Below are 14,544 nucleotides of genomic sequence, written 5' to 3'. Positions count from 1 at the left end.
TTCTTTTTTGTCATTTATTTCAGACCTTTTTACTGTGATTAAAATGCTCAAAAGCTCAGTTGGAAGCAGGAATAACATTGAAAGTTGAATATTAAATATCTGCAAGCTTGATGCTCACAATGTTTTGTCATTTCAGTACATGAAAGGATACATAAATTTTGTGTAAAGACTCAGCTAGACAAACATTGCTCTAGAATCACTTACTCAGTAACATGTGTTGTTTGTGTGGTTCAGTTGGAAGTTATATTGCAAAAATTAGTTATTTTACTTGTATTGTTCAAGTGGTCAGGCTTCAGTTACATTATATCGGCTTTCTAAGGATCAAACAGTAGTCTATTTTGTGCTGTCTTGTTGGATTGAACTGGAGAGGTATCTTATTTGCTTTCCAGCATGATGTACAGCTTTTGTAACTTATTTTCAGTATTGTTAATAGGTTGTCAGAAAAATGCCAAAATTGAGCCAAAGAGTTATCAGAATTGAAAAAGTAATACATATTTGAAGTGAATTATCTCCATTTAATTGTCTGTATTCTTATATTTCTGCTTTTAACTGTTTCAGTGAAGTATTTTGAGCTATTCAATATTATTTTCATGCAAGAGTAGTTTGTCAGTCATTCTTAATTGCAAAAATATTATCTAAAATATGTATTTTCCATTTCCATGGTCAAAATATGTGTGAAAATAACCTTAAAATGGCACTTAAGAGATGGTTGACAGTCAATTATTTGAGAGTACAGATATTTGATGTTCGTTCCTGGCAAGATTATGCCTCCCTTTGCTTACAGTTGCATCATTTTAAATGAAGTGTTGTCTTTAAATGGGAAAAATGGTTTTATCTATTGCACAGCAGCCAAAAACTGATCAAATGAAATTGCAGCAGAGGTCTGTTTAAAAGACATGTAAGGTGCAAAATGCTCTAATTACAGTGTCTTTAGTGTGTGATCTCTATGTTATTATTTATTGTCTATTAAATGCTTAAGTCACTTTCAGTAATCCCCTAGGATGAGAAAATGTGTTGATAATGCAGCAAAACAGTTTTTGTGGTGGGTGAGGTATAAAAGCAGCTTTTTGCTGTAGCATTTATGCTTGAAAGTATATGTAAGTAGTACATGTATTTGTTTGAAGGCGACTATATTCATTCAATACAGGAGGAGTTTCATACATGTTGCCTCAACATTGACTCCATTGTGGTCATTTAAATATAACAATTCAGTTGAATTCCATATTTTCAGTACAGCTGATTTAAAACACTATGACACGCTATAGATAAAAGGGGACAGATCTTGTATGGATTTTGGATGAGAGTAAAAATAATACATGTGTTACTATTGAAATTTTATATTCTCTTTAGGTCAAATGTTGCTATTGTTTGTTGGCTTCGGATTGGTCTGAATCCATGCTGGTCGCAAATGCACTATGTTGGTTTTCTCATGGTGCGGCTCAATACTGTATTACGAGTAACAACTAAATCAATAGATGCAGGGCATTTCTCAGTCTAAACAACTCAACTAATGTAACAAGTGGTTTGTGTAAAAATACAGCACCCATTTTACCTGGATTACTTCAAAGATATAAGAACAATGAAAAGGTTACTGTCACTCCTTAATAAGAACATAATATGGAACTTCATTTTTTTATGTACTTTAGCGTATGGATATGTATACCTGGTATATGTAGGCGTATTACAGGTACGCACATTTATATAATCTATAACTTGTAGACATCTAGTCTCGTGATATGAGATTCATATCTGTAATTGATCCGGAGCTTTACAGTCTTGGTTAACATATTGGTGAGGACAAGACGTGCATGGTTAATGGGAATCGTTACCGATGCAGGTATAAATGGCAATCTGTTACCAAAATCAATGTTCGCGAAAAACTAGCAGCAAGGTCTCTTCGTGCAGATTGATAAAACAATAGTTGCTCCATGCATAGACTTTCTAGTTTTAAGCTTTATAACTGCATACGTATACAAGAATCAGTTGCTTAGATTAGTTAGTATGATGTTGAGATAATTATATGTGCATATATTTTATAAATGTATATATATTGTACTGATATTCAAACCACCAGCCACAAAATTTTAAAAAATATAATTTAAACACTTTTGACATTTTGAATTTACCTTATAGCACCTACAAAAGTCATTAAAATTCGTATGAAATAGTTGTAAAAATATTTTTTATGTCTGGCTAAGCAGACACCTGGAAGCAAACTACGCCCCATGTGGTTCTTGGACGATCTGTGTATGAAAAGAATTGGAACCACTGCCTTACCATTGCATGATCGTAAGAGGCGACTTATAGGGTCTTAACACTTGGTTTTGCTGTAACTCTGTGATTTCAGCAGGTATGCAAATTTTGATTCCGTACTTCATGCTTTTATTTCGATGTAAATGAGATGTAAAACCAAAATTTGTAGTCCTGTTTGGCGCCATATAACCTATACTGTGTTGGTGCGCCGTAAAATCCAAATAAATAAATGGAAGCAAACTACGGTAGATTAGTTCAATTTCACATTATCTAAGTATCATAATTTGGACAAATAACATTGAAAAAAAACCCACAGGAGTGAAAGACACAATCATATCTTTGTAACTAACAATATGTTTTCATCTTGCATCACTGGTGAGTTTAAGATTCTAATGCTAGCGTTGTATTACATAATTCTTTACATGTCAAGAGGGTAAATTCCTATATTCACACAGTGACGCGGTAAGATAAGGTAAGATAAGGTAAAATATTTTGATGCATCGTTGGTCGCAAATGATATTAAGCAATCTTTTTCGGTGCCGTCGTATAAGATAATAGGGTTATTATAACAGTAGCGCGATCTGGGATGTTGTATTCGGCTGGAGTTGATTTTGTGGGCGGATCACACGAGGCGCGGAAGCGCCGAGTGTGATCCGCCCACAAAATCAACGAGAGTCGAATACAACATCCCAGATCAAGCTACTGTTGTAATGACCCTTTTATTATATACCTCCTACATTTTACTTGTTGTTATTTTATTCAAAAAATGACTAAATACCCATCGGCAAAATAACTATTTGTTCAGCTCGCGCAGGAATATACTATACATTGCAATCATTGATTGTCACTCGTTTAAAGTCGTGAAAGTATTGATTGCCACCTTTTGGAAATCATTATCGTTTTTCAGCTATTTTGATGAAAAAAAATGACAGAAAAGGCAAACTTACACATAATAATTGTTTAACAGCACAATAACATAAAATGGATGAAACAGTTTTTCTTCAAGGTTATTCGTTGTTATCGATCTGAAAATAGAACTGAGTGGGTTTTTTGTGCGCTATTTATAGATCTGGGTCAGGTTATGCATATTAATGAAAATAGTCCGGCAACATGCAATACGGTGGGGTATAATCCGGAGTTTTGAGGTACAATCCGGGATTTGTTTTCAGCCTGTTCGTATTTCCTCGTGAAAAACAAGTTGTATTTTTTACACAATTTATATAGGTATATAATAAATGTTTATATTTGTCTCCCAAAGTAAAAATAAAATATTTAACAAAAAAAGGTATTTTTGTATATAAAACATTCCTTAAGTCAATTTAGTTACTCATGAGATCACTGTCAGTACAGAAACATAGCTTGAAACCCAAATAATTACATCCACGTGCATTTCTATCTGAAAGTGGAGTTTATTTCTGAAATGATATAAATTTGGTGTATAAGACAATGTATTGCTTCAAAACTGTACATGAAGTTTACTTTTGCAATACTGTTATAGACATTATTTTCAACCGATTTTTTAACTCATTGTGTTCACGCAAGAGTCAGTATTTTCCTATACCTCGATGTATTTTTGTGTGCGGGTTTTGGATGGAGGGTACTGCAATCCTGAACGCTCCTTTTTCTCTTGCTTTTGTCTAAAATCTAGACTAACTTCTTAAAGGTGTTCATTAATGACATTTTATGTACAAGTTTAAAACAAAAATGTTTTATTGACGCCGGTCTTTAATGGAATGTCTTCTGACTGGACCGGAGGTTATGGGCTTTTCGGAAGGAGCGGATATTAAACCAGGGGCCGTATTCATAAAACATCTTAAGTATAAGTTTTGACTTAAGTTTAAGATTTTACTTAAGTTTGTGGTGATTTCAACTTAAATCTAAGTAAAACTTAGGTTCTAGTCATAAAACAGCTAAAACTTAAGATACGTAAGAAATGACTTAAGTCAGAAAATAAAATAGCGTGGTGAGTACGATTAAAGTGTTGTTTTCAGATAAAAGCACTTTAAACATAATTGTGCAAGTTGTATCCGTCTGAAATTAATGTTGCTTTTTTATGTTTTCGTCCACAATAAAAAAACAAGAATTACCTATTAAGTTGTTTTATGAATAACAAATATACTTAAGTAAAATAAATTTCTAACCTAAGTAATACTTAAGTAAATAATCAATTTCTTATACTTATACTTAAGATGCTTTATGAACAGAACAGAACAGAACATATTCTTTATTTCCAGTAACTTAAACAATATAATGTTTCTCGTTACATAGCATCAGTATAGAGAATATTTATGTGTCACTAAGGACGGTGAACAAAATCAGATAGTGAAATAAATACATGTGCTTATAGAGGGTGAACTAAAATAGCAACCGTAACATGTGATATTTACTTGAAGTATACAACATATGAATGCAAAGCAAATGGAACATTGTTGTCGTCGGAGCTATGGGTACAGCACTAGTATTGATATACACCTAGATAAGTAACCAGTGAAATAATTAAGACAAAACAAGTGACTATCATTATCGGTGCTATGCTGATAAAGTTGCCGAGTATAATACTGTGTCAGAATACAAATGCAATAGTATATCGAGTGATAATGATTAACGATACTAGTAGGTACTTACATATACAATAACTAAGAAAGAAAATATAGAAATGCGATAGGCCTTACCGAAACGAAAATGTAAGGATAACCAGGCGCGTGCGACAAACGGAGAACAAGCACGGATACATAATACCTAAACATACCTTGTAGAAAAAAACAACAAGGCATGAAGAGTTACGAAGAGTGTAAATAACTAGAAAGTGCTAATATATGCCGCAGTATGACAAAAGAGAGGTACCTTAAGTGGATATATGCAGCACTGGTACGATTTCATGACAAAGTAACCATAGCTCCGGCTACAGATATAAATAAAACTATATACATCAGCAGATCATGATGTTTGTAAACATGAAGGTAATGTCAATAGCATATTATATTAAACTCCTACTGTATAGCTACAGAAAGACCTTTTCGTAATATGAAAGCATTATAAATAAATTTTCTAAGCTTCGATAAAACTGAACGTTGAGTATTATGCATTAGTTGAGTAAACTTGTATACACTATGTCGACGATAATAACATGGCTTGATATACAATTTTCTAATAGTGTCATATATTGGACATTTAATAATAAAATGGTACACATCTTCTATATCGCCGCTATTACACAATAAACAATATCTTTGGTTATGATCAACCCTGTTAGCGCCATAACGGCCAGATTCGATTCTTAATTGATGCGATGAAAGGCGAAGACGAGAAAATGCAATTCTAAGTTTAGGTGATAAGAAATCTAAATAGTTTTCAAATCCAAATGTAGTTTTAAACAACTTATATGAACGTAAGCATCTGCTATTGTTAATATCATTGTAACAATTTTGTACAAAGTTTTCAATCACTCTATTCTTGAATACAATATGGAACGTATTAAGATCCACAATATCTGGATTTATCCATACATACGAAAACCCGAAACTATCCAATAACTGTTTAACGTTAGATGCCCAATTCGTTCTACCCATTTCAATATCACTTACTAAAGAATAATATAAACTTTGTATAAAAATATTACCAGACTTAACAACCTTCAACCAGTATTTTATAATACGTACATATCTGTTTACATATAATGGGTATCTGCCTAGTTCGCTATAAATACCATAATTACAAGTAGATGTCTTAACATGAAGAAGCAATTTACAAAATTTCATATGAATTCTTTCAATTGGTTTTGATTTACCAAAACCCCATATCTCACTGGCATAGCATAATGTTGACGTAACAAATGAGTCAAATAATTGCAATACAGTACCAGGTTTAAGAGATAATTTACTAATATTATTTAGTAGAACGCTCATAGCTTTAAGGCCCTTTCCAGCAATTGTTTCTTGATTTGATAGAAATGTACCAGTATAATTAAACACTGTTCCTTAGTAGTTATAACTGTCAACGACTTCGAGGGTCTTATTGTCATAATACCAAACTTCATTACGTCTAACTGGCCCACGCTTTCTAAAAACAACGGCCCCAGATGAATACGGACCCAGATGTATACAAATTCTTAACAAACGATCTTTCAATACAGAAAAAAGCTGAAAATTAATGCACTATAATTATATGAATTAAGATTTAAGTTTATTACTTAGTAATGAAAAACAGCTGATGCTGCAAGGCACAGTTACGTATTTTGAGGGCAAGGAACAGTTCCATATTGCGATCCGAGAATTTTTTCTGTAAAAGGGGGTAGATACATTTTAAAAGGCATTTATGTGCAATCGATTTTTTGTGAATGAGTAATTATTGTGCAAATTATAGGAATGATTGAATTGAAGCTCCGTAGTGGCGGTCGGGTCTCAATACTTACATAAGGTGTCGAAAGTCAGTCAAAAATGGATCGGTTATCCAATCATCTAGATTCAACTCAGACCAAACAAGATGGCCGGATATGAGACACTTTTTTCATCATTATTATTTGCGTCTAGCCTTCTACTGTACACATATACATACGTTTTAGACTATTCATTTGCAAATAACACTGGACAGTTCTCACTATGAAAACTATGCTTTATATTGCTTTATTTTGTTTTTATTTAACTTTGGACTAAGACAACCTGCGAGTTTCAATTTTAACATGAAATATGTATGTAAGTATTAGCCATAGTAAATTTAAGCTAAACTGTTTAAACTATCTGTCTGATAAAAAAAAAACATTTCATTTTCTATTCTTGTTCAATAAAATGATGAACAATATCTTCTTTTTTGTTTGTTAATAAAATAGCGTCCTTTGATGTGCCAGTTAAGGGCGTTATTGTTCTTTATTTAATATTCAAACGGTTGATAAAACAAAAATCATAGGGCAGACAGAACATGGGGTCGTAAGCTGAGTCGCTTACCGTTGCGAACATTGTGTAGATATTTATTGAACGTGAAGTGCAATTTGTAATTCCGTAGGAATGCAAATGCATGTAATACACATGAAATCACATGAATATTGGTTACTATTATTAAAACTGATCTTTCGTATAATTAATGGGGACGTTTGTACTTATGTCTGAAATGAGAATCAGAAATACCTCATATAATAGAATATGTTTTTACTGAATATAAAATGTGCAAATCAACGCAAATGAATATTAGCAATAAATAAATATATTTAACATACTGGAATTTCATAAACAAAAAATGTAATCCGACAGTTAACGAATGTAAAACGACGAGATCAGTTTCATAAAGGATACATATAAATGTTATAACTTACTGTATATTTCAATACTGTAATAAGCAATGCTTTAAATTATATTCATATTTCAATACCTAGACCTCAATTTTTTTCTTGAAAGCGAATGTCAATATTTTTACAAAAATATATATTTCAGTGTCTCACTCATCAATGCTGTAAGTGAAAGTTTATTCATAGTTCACTGTAATCGGTAATGTTCTATGCAAACATTATATCGCCAATATTTAGATATTCTTATTTCAATACTTTAATCGCAAATGTTCTAACTGAAATTTGCTTGGAATGAAATTCAAATCTCAATCCTGTAATTGCTAAAGTTTTAATCGGTATTCATATGTCAATACTGTAAGTATATAAGGTATTGGACCCCTAATAGTAATGTTTAAAAAATGGTATTTGGGAGGTATATTCTTAAAGTTGACTGTGTTTAGCACTGTGTTGCAAATTTTAAACATACATGCATGCAAATAACGGGGTAATGCCTTTAGAGCAGCAGTAAGTTGATTTCTAACATCTCAACATCTCTGACCATGTTTAAAGCAAAAACAGTGCAGTTTTGCAACTTTTTGTTAAAAAGTTTAAAAAAATCTCCAAGGCCATAGAAGCATTTAGGGTCGGGCCAAAACTTTAGAGTAGGTCGGGATATCAGAAACAATTATTTTTTTACAATTTTTTTTGGAATATTGATACTTCGATATTATCATGTAGAAGCACATACATCTTACAAAAGGTGTACATTTTCACAGTTTTAAGTGTTTTATAGTATTATGGATATGTTTCAGGCTGTTTTACATATTAAGATTTGTTTATCGTTCTTCATGGACTTGCAGTTTGTTCATACATGATTAGCCGCCATAACTCATTGCATAATGATGAAATGATCTTTATGTTGTTTCCTGGAAGTAAACTTCAGTGGGTTGACATTATTCAGTATCATTGTATCCTCATACAGTATGACTTGTAAAATGGTTTCGGTTTCAGTCAGATTATAAACGTCAGGATGCATTTTTTGCAAACATGAAACAGCAGTGTAAAAGTACGTAACGATATCAGTATGACACTGCACCTACGTGAAACTAGGACGTAAATACGCAAGGTTAGATAAATCAAGATAAACCTATGTGAAACCAGCAAGCCTTAGGTTAGATACAGAGTTGCCAATAAAGACAATGAATATGTCACAGTTAATTAAGCAGCATTAAATTAATAATTTTACTTCTAGGTATATGTAAAATCTATGTTCAAATAACTGATTCATTATACAAGAAAAGATCTGTTGTTTATGATGATCTTAGCGTCTGATTATTAAACATTTTATGAGTAAACATCACACGTTTATTGTACTGAATTTATTAATCATCTGCAGTTTGTTTCTATTCGTCTACTAAATATGTAAGTTAATAATGCTTTTTATTCGTTTAGAAAAAAAATTAATGCAGGAAGTTTTTATCATAGAGGAACACATCATTTGTGATTGATAAATGTTTACACTATTGTATGAACTATATATGTATTCAAGGTGAGATATTTTAATGCATCGTTTGCTGCAAATGTCAATATGTATTGTTTCTCGGCGTAGTCGTACAAGATTTGTTTATGTTTATAGTTTCCTTTTCTCGAATCAAAGATTAGTTGTTTAACAGATAAAAGTATTGTCTGTTTATAAAATACTACTCCAGTTCATATAGTTACACATTAGATCTCTGTCAGTAGGCATACAAAAACATTTCTTGAAAACCAAATTATTACTTCTTTCTGAAAATAGAGTCCATTCTGAAATTATATATGCAATAAAAAACCTGATATTTTTATCAAAAAAATCAAGTTATTTAGCATCAAAGTTAATGAAAAGGCTCAATCAAACCGAGCATGCAACATTTTTGTTTATTGTCGTGTTGAGGAGTTTTTACTTTTTTTATATCATAAGATAGTACATATTTAAAGGGGGTTAATCAGATTTGATCAAGTTAAGGATTTAATCGAAAGTTTAACAAATGATCATTTACGCTTATTTGTGTCCATTGAATGTTTAATTTTCACTGGAAATATTTCTAAAATTTCGATTTGATATTCTGAGCTGCGACCCTAACTTGTGCGAACAGTTATAGACGTGACACATCTTAAACTATGAAATTGACTCTTCGAAAAAGGAATAGCTCTATATGAGAAATAAAATATACTGTCATACATGTATATGTCAATACACACTTTTATTCCCAAATAAACAAGCAAACGTAAAAATATATATATTAGAAAAATAATATCACATAAAAAAGAAATATCAACAAAAGTAAAATCTAAGTGTAAACGAAACGGTCGCAAAATGGTGAGATCGAGTTTAAAATGTTATAATAGGAATTCATAGTCATTACAGTAACTATAATTGCCAGTGTTCTACCTGGAATTCATATTTCAATACCGTCTTTCAATACTGTTCATATTACAATTGTTTATCACCAATGTTCCTATTGAAACTGATACGTCCATACTGTCGCCGATGTGGCGTTGGTGGTGTTCTGTTGGATATGTGTCTTTGTTGTTGTTTTTTTTTACATAAAGTGGCGTAAAGGAAAATACCTTTCACATGTTTCATATGGACAAAACAATATCTTTTATTATTGTGGATTAAAACTATAATGTTCTGGTAATTATAAAGAAGAACAGTTTCTGCAACATCTATTCTAAATATTTAATATATAGTGGGCGACAGTCTTGGGGCGATCATCAATCCACTAGGATACTTGAGCCTGAGACTTTTTTATAGAAAGGCAATCGAATGTACTAATTGTAAATGTAACAAAAACTATAAACATTCTGTTGCTGCTGAATTGAAGTCTTTTTGTATAAATGTTTTTTTTTTAATTTGCCTCCAAGCAAAGTTTCAACTTTCATATGTTGTCTCAGCGATGTTCATGTGATCTCACAAGATATCCTGAGAAACTAGATTTTCCGACACCATGTATGACATGGTTTCCTTGTGGCCATTGCACTGATACTGCAACTTTGTCCCCTCGATTTAGCTGTAAAATAGCTACTGCATTTCCCTGGTCCCACGTAGTAAAATACCCGCCATCTCGAGAGATTCTATGATCGCTTATTGCTGAAACAGTCACTATGTCATTAACTTTTATACTTGCTTCAACGTAATGTCCTTTTTCTGACACGATATTTGTGTTAAAGGTGTAAGTTCCAGATACAGGTGCAGTAAAGATGCCAGTATGCTTGTTGTATGCATGACCAATGTTCGTTATCACGTTGTTGAAGATAATTGTATCGTACAGTTCAAATGCCGCCGATTCTGTTGTTAAAGATGCTTGAAATGCTACTTCACGTCTTCGAAAACGTCTTCTAAAAACCGCTGAAATAAAGAGATAAAATCTAAAATGATCTGGTGTCTTTTCTTCTTTTGGTTCAAACTATAATCTTGTCACTGCGTTATATTTTCAGGAGTACATGGTCATTAGCATCAATTGAGAATTTTAGACTGTTCTGCATTATAAATGGATAAACATCTGTTGAACAGTTCCATGACAATCTGTAGTGGATACTTGCATGTTGTTATATCTCGCTATGTAACTATTTTCCAGTATGCACAAAAGATATGTCAATGAGATAGAATAAACAAAGAGCACCGCAATTCGGGCTAATATGCACCCGAAGTTTTCTTAGTTTCTAATACGAGGAATTTAATTTGAGGAGGCGGTGAAGGGTAATGTGGCAGTAGATTGGGGTTTGAGCAGGTTGATGGTATTGTGCGGGTGTTTCTAAGGGACAAAGAGCTAAAAAAGTGAAAACAAATGGGTAGGGTGTGGTTGCAAGGGTTAGAATAGATAATGTAAACTGCTGCATTCTGCATATCGTGTCATCACAATTTAACTATATTACACGTTTCAAGTCAAGTCAAATCAAGTCAAGTCAAGTCAAGTAAAGTCAAGTCAATACCTTAATTGTTTTTAAACTATGTTCCTGACACAGGATATGACATAAACTTTTGAACTTTAAAATCAATTTGGTTTATCTGCTTTGCATAATATATCACCGCCATCTACTTATATGCCAAGTTTTTGAAGTCAATACTTGGGTGATTTTTAAGTTCTGCGCCGGACACGAAATACGAACGACACGTCTGACATTTGAGATAAGTATGTGACTGCATATCCTGTTGTCGAGACCTATTAATATGCTAAGTTTAAAGCCAAAAAGAAAATAAAGTTTGAATGGTTATAAGTTATGCTCCGGACCGACAGATGCACATGAGTCTAATGAGATTATGTGCCCATTTTTTCCAAAAACGAGCGTATAAGAAATATAACCATACGTTATTGTAACTGTTACTATGACTTGTCTAAACAATTCAGACCGTTACAGATTCAGTAATGCAGTTCATGCACATTTATTACGGTTTATGGACAATTATGAATATCTGATAAACATTTTTCTTTTGTTTTAATGTTAAAAGTATATGCAATATAGTCATTGAAACGCATTAAAGGGTCTGCTTGAAATATCATTAGCTGACAAGTTATAGGAAGTAATCTGACAACATAAACAAACTTAAAGCAGCTGAAAACATTACAAATATTTCTAAATGACTTACTTCTAAAATGTATAACAGTTTAAAATAATCTGAGCATATTTTGTTTCGATTTGATATATCGAGAGTTTTATTTATCATCTGTTTAATGTACACAATGTAGGTCATAAATTAATGATACGAAATGTAAAACTATATTTTGTAATCTCTTTGATATTTGTAATGCAAATTGTAAGACGCTCCATTGCTTCAGTATTTAGCGTCTGTAAATAGCCGAGACATAATAAAATAGACACGTGACTTATGAACATGATACCCGGTACCCGCTAGAACTGGAACCTGGCGAAAAAACAGCTTTTGATAGAAGATATGGACAAAATAATCGGCCATTGATTGTGATTTTTTTCTAGTAGCGACAAAATATTTTATCTTAGAGATATATCGAAAACGATATGTAAACATTTTCAAGGTATGTGCTCTTTAAAACAGGCGTCTGTCACATCCACATAATACTGTGTTTACATAGAAAAATAGTCATTAAATAGTGTTAGGATCAAATATATTATTAATTTCATTAGCTGAAAATATGTTTACTACCAATCTTATTAAAACTGTGGTCAAAATCAATGGAATTTAATGATCGTTATTTCAATAATATAATGTGACATACCTCTTTTATTTATAATGCGGTGAGTATCTTTACTATTTTCATAGTCTTCTGATGACGATGAAAATCCATTTCCTGAACTATCAACCTTTGTCTCAAGTTGCGCAACTCTTTCCTTTAAAAATGTTATTTCTTTTTTCAAAGTGGCTATTCCATGTGCGTAGTCTGTAGCAAATTTGTTGAATTTTGAATTTCTGCTATTAATCGGAACTCCTGACAAACATTTTAAACATATTAAAAATAAAACGCAATTGAATAATAGTCCTCTATCCATATCGACCGCTTATATAAAATCTGTAGTTAAAGTTTACCAAGCACTAAACAGCTGAATTGAAATAGTTATAAATAAACCGAATACAATTGCATTTAGGTTATTGTGGTTATTACGAAGTTTTGTCACTTTATATAAGTAAACTAAATTTTGCCAAGTCATTATAAAATAGGACGTGACTTTTGTGAGAAAAAAACTTCCGCAAACATCAAAACTTATTGGGCCAGTCATTAATAGGAAACTGATACCCAACTGATTATTCAATGTGAATCACGTTTTATGGGCTAATGACGAGAATGTTGTTTATTTACTTAATGGCACAGATCTGTGTGTTTGTCTTTAGTCAGTCATTAATGATATTACAAGATCTATATTCAAACGGAGTGTACATATTAATTACAAGTAATTTATTTTGATATAAACTATTTTACATAGATACTGAAAATACCTTAAACATTTCGGCCTGGGTGGTTGCAGTACTCTCGCTTTCATATCTTTGTTATTGTATGGTGCCTGCTTTTTAATTTATTGACAGTTCCTGTGATATGCAGGCTCCATAGCCCCAGACCCCATTTCTAAATTCCAGTTTTCTCGTTTAGGGAAAACACATTATTTTAACTGGGGATCATACGGCACTTTTCATGGATTTACACGCTTTTGTATCATTGAAGGTTCCATGTGCACCTCCGTATGAACACACCAGCGGGTGTCTCTTAAATTGTTGTGTTTTTTTTTTTGTTGTTGTTGTATCTGTAGCATGTGGAAATGTTGAGGTCTGCTCAACCCGGGGCTAGAGAGCGTGGACTGTAGCATGCATTTTCACAACCGTCCACGAACAGGCTCAATCAAACTGAGCCTGCAACATTTTCATTTTTATCTATTTGATCAAACTGTGGAGTTTCCACTTTTTCTGTTTTTATTTCTATAGACATGATGAACTTATATCTAAAGTTTCTGGATGAAAGAGAGAGACACACACCGAGACTGACATGAAGGGGTTACAAGATTAGCTTTGTGTAAAAACTAGTCTGTGGTCCGTTAATTCTGTAACTGTTCAATATAATCGTGATGTGTTTTGAACAGTGTCGCATTTGGCACAAGGTCACAGTTGGTTGACAATAAGGAAGTGGTTACGCGGAAAATAGTTCCTCTGTTTGATGGTAAATATTGGTGAATCTTTGAGTGAAAGACCTGCAATAAATGGCATAATTGAATAGAGGAGATATGATAAAGTAGGTACATGACAATTTAACAGAATGAGAATGTCAGAATATGCATAACGTGACTTTTTGATAGGTCCTGTTTTGCCTGTTTGCGGCCACCTAGAGGGCATTCTTCATACGCATGTGATTTGGTTCAAAATGGCGGAAAAATGAGCCGGTCAACCCATGTTTATTGTTGCTGGAATTCTTTCTTTTGAAAAGTTATACTGAGTTCAGGTATTTTTAGAGGGTTTGGAATGCATGCAATATTGCAATAGAGTCCAGTATCTATATAGAGCATATAGTTAAAAAAAACTGTGGTCTTATTTC

At 32.5% G+C, this 14,544-nt stretch overlaps 1 protein-coding gene across 1 annotated transcript; it reads right to left on the bottom strand.

The window, feature by feature from the left end:
* Window positions 1-9,720: 9,720 nt before the first annotated feature.
* On the bottom strand, window positions 9,721-13,123 carry LOC123547896 (EMILIN-2-like). The gene is made up of 2 exons (XM_045335148.2): window positions 12,745-13,123; window positions 9,721-10,898 (listed from the first exon to the last, which is right to left on the bottom strand). The coding sequence occupies exons 1-2, from the start codon at window positions 13,013-13,015 to the stop codon at window positions 10,441-10,443; spliced, it is 729 nt and encodes a 242-aa protein (XP_045191083.1). The 5' UTR covers window positions 13,016-13,123; the 3' UTR covers window positions 9,721-10,440.
* Between the last annotated feature and the right edge of the window lie 1,421 nt (window positions 13,124-14,544).

The sequence above is a fragment of the Mercenaria mercenaria genome, chromosome 15 (assembly GCF_021730395.1).
Source record: "Mercenaria mercenaria strain notata chromosome 15, MADL_Memer_1, whole genome shotgun sequence".
In the NCBI taxonomy this organism is placed as follows: domain Eukaryota; kingdom Metazoa; phylum Mollusca; class Bivalvia; order Venerida; family Veneridae; genus Mercenaria; species Mercenaria mercenaria.
Note: the sequence above shows the minus strand (reverse complement) of the source record. Positions and strands in the feature narration are given on the sequence as shown.

Excerpts from the sequence above, each read along its gene's own strand:
- LOC123547896 (XM_045335148.2), bottom strand. The coding sequence starts at position 13,015 with ATGGATAGAGGACTATTATTCAATTGCGTTTTATTTTTAATATGTTTA. Across the intron at positions 10,899-12,744 it reads CCGCATTATAAATAAAAGAG|CGGTTTTTAGAAGACGTTTT; the intron begins GTATGTCACATT and ends TCTTTATTTCAG.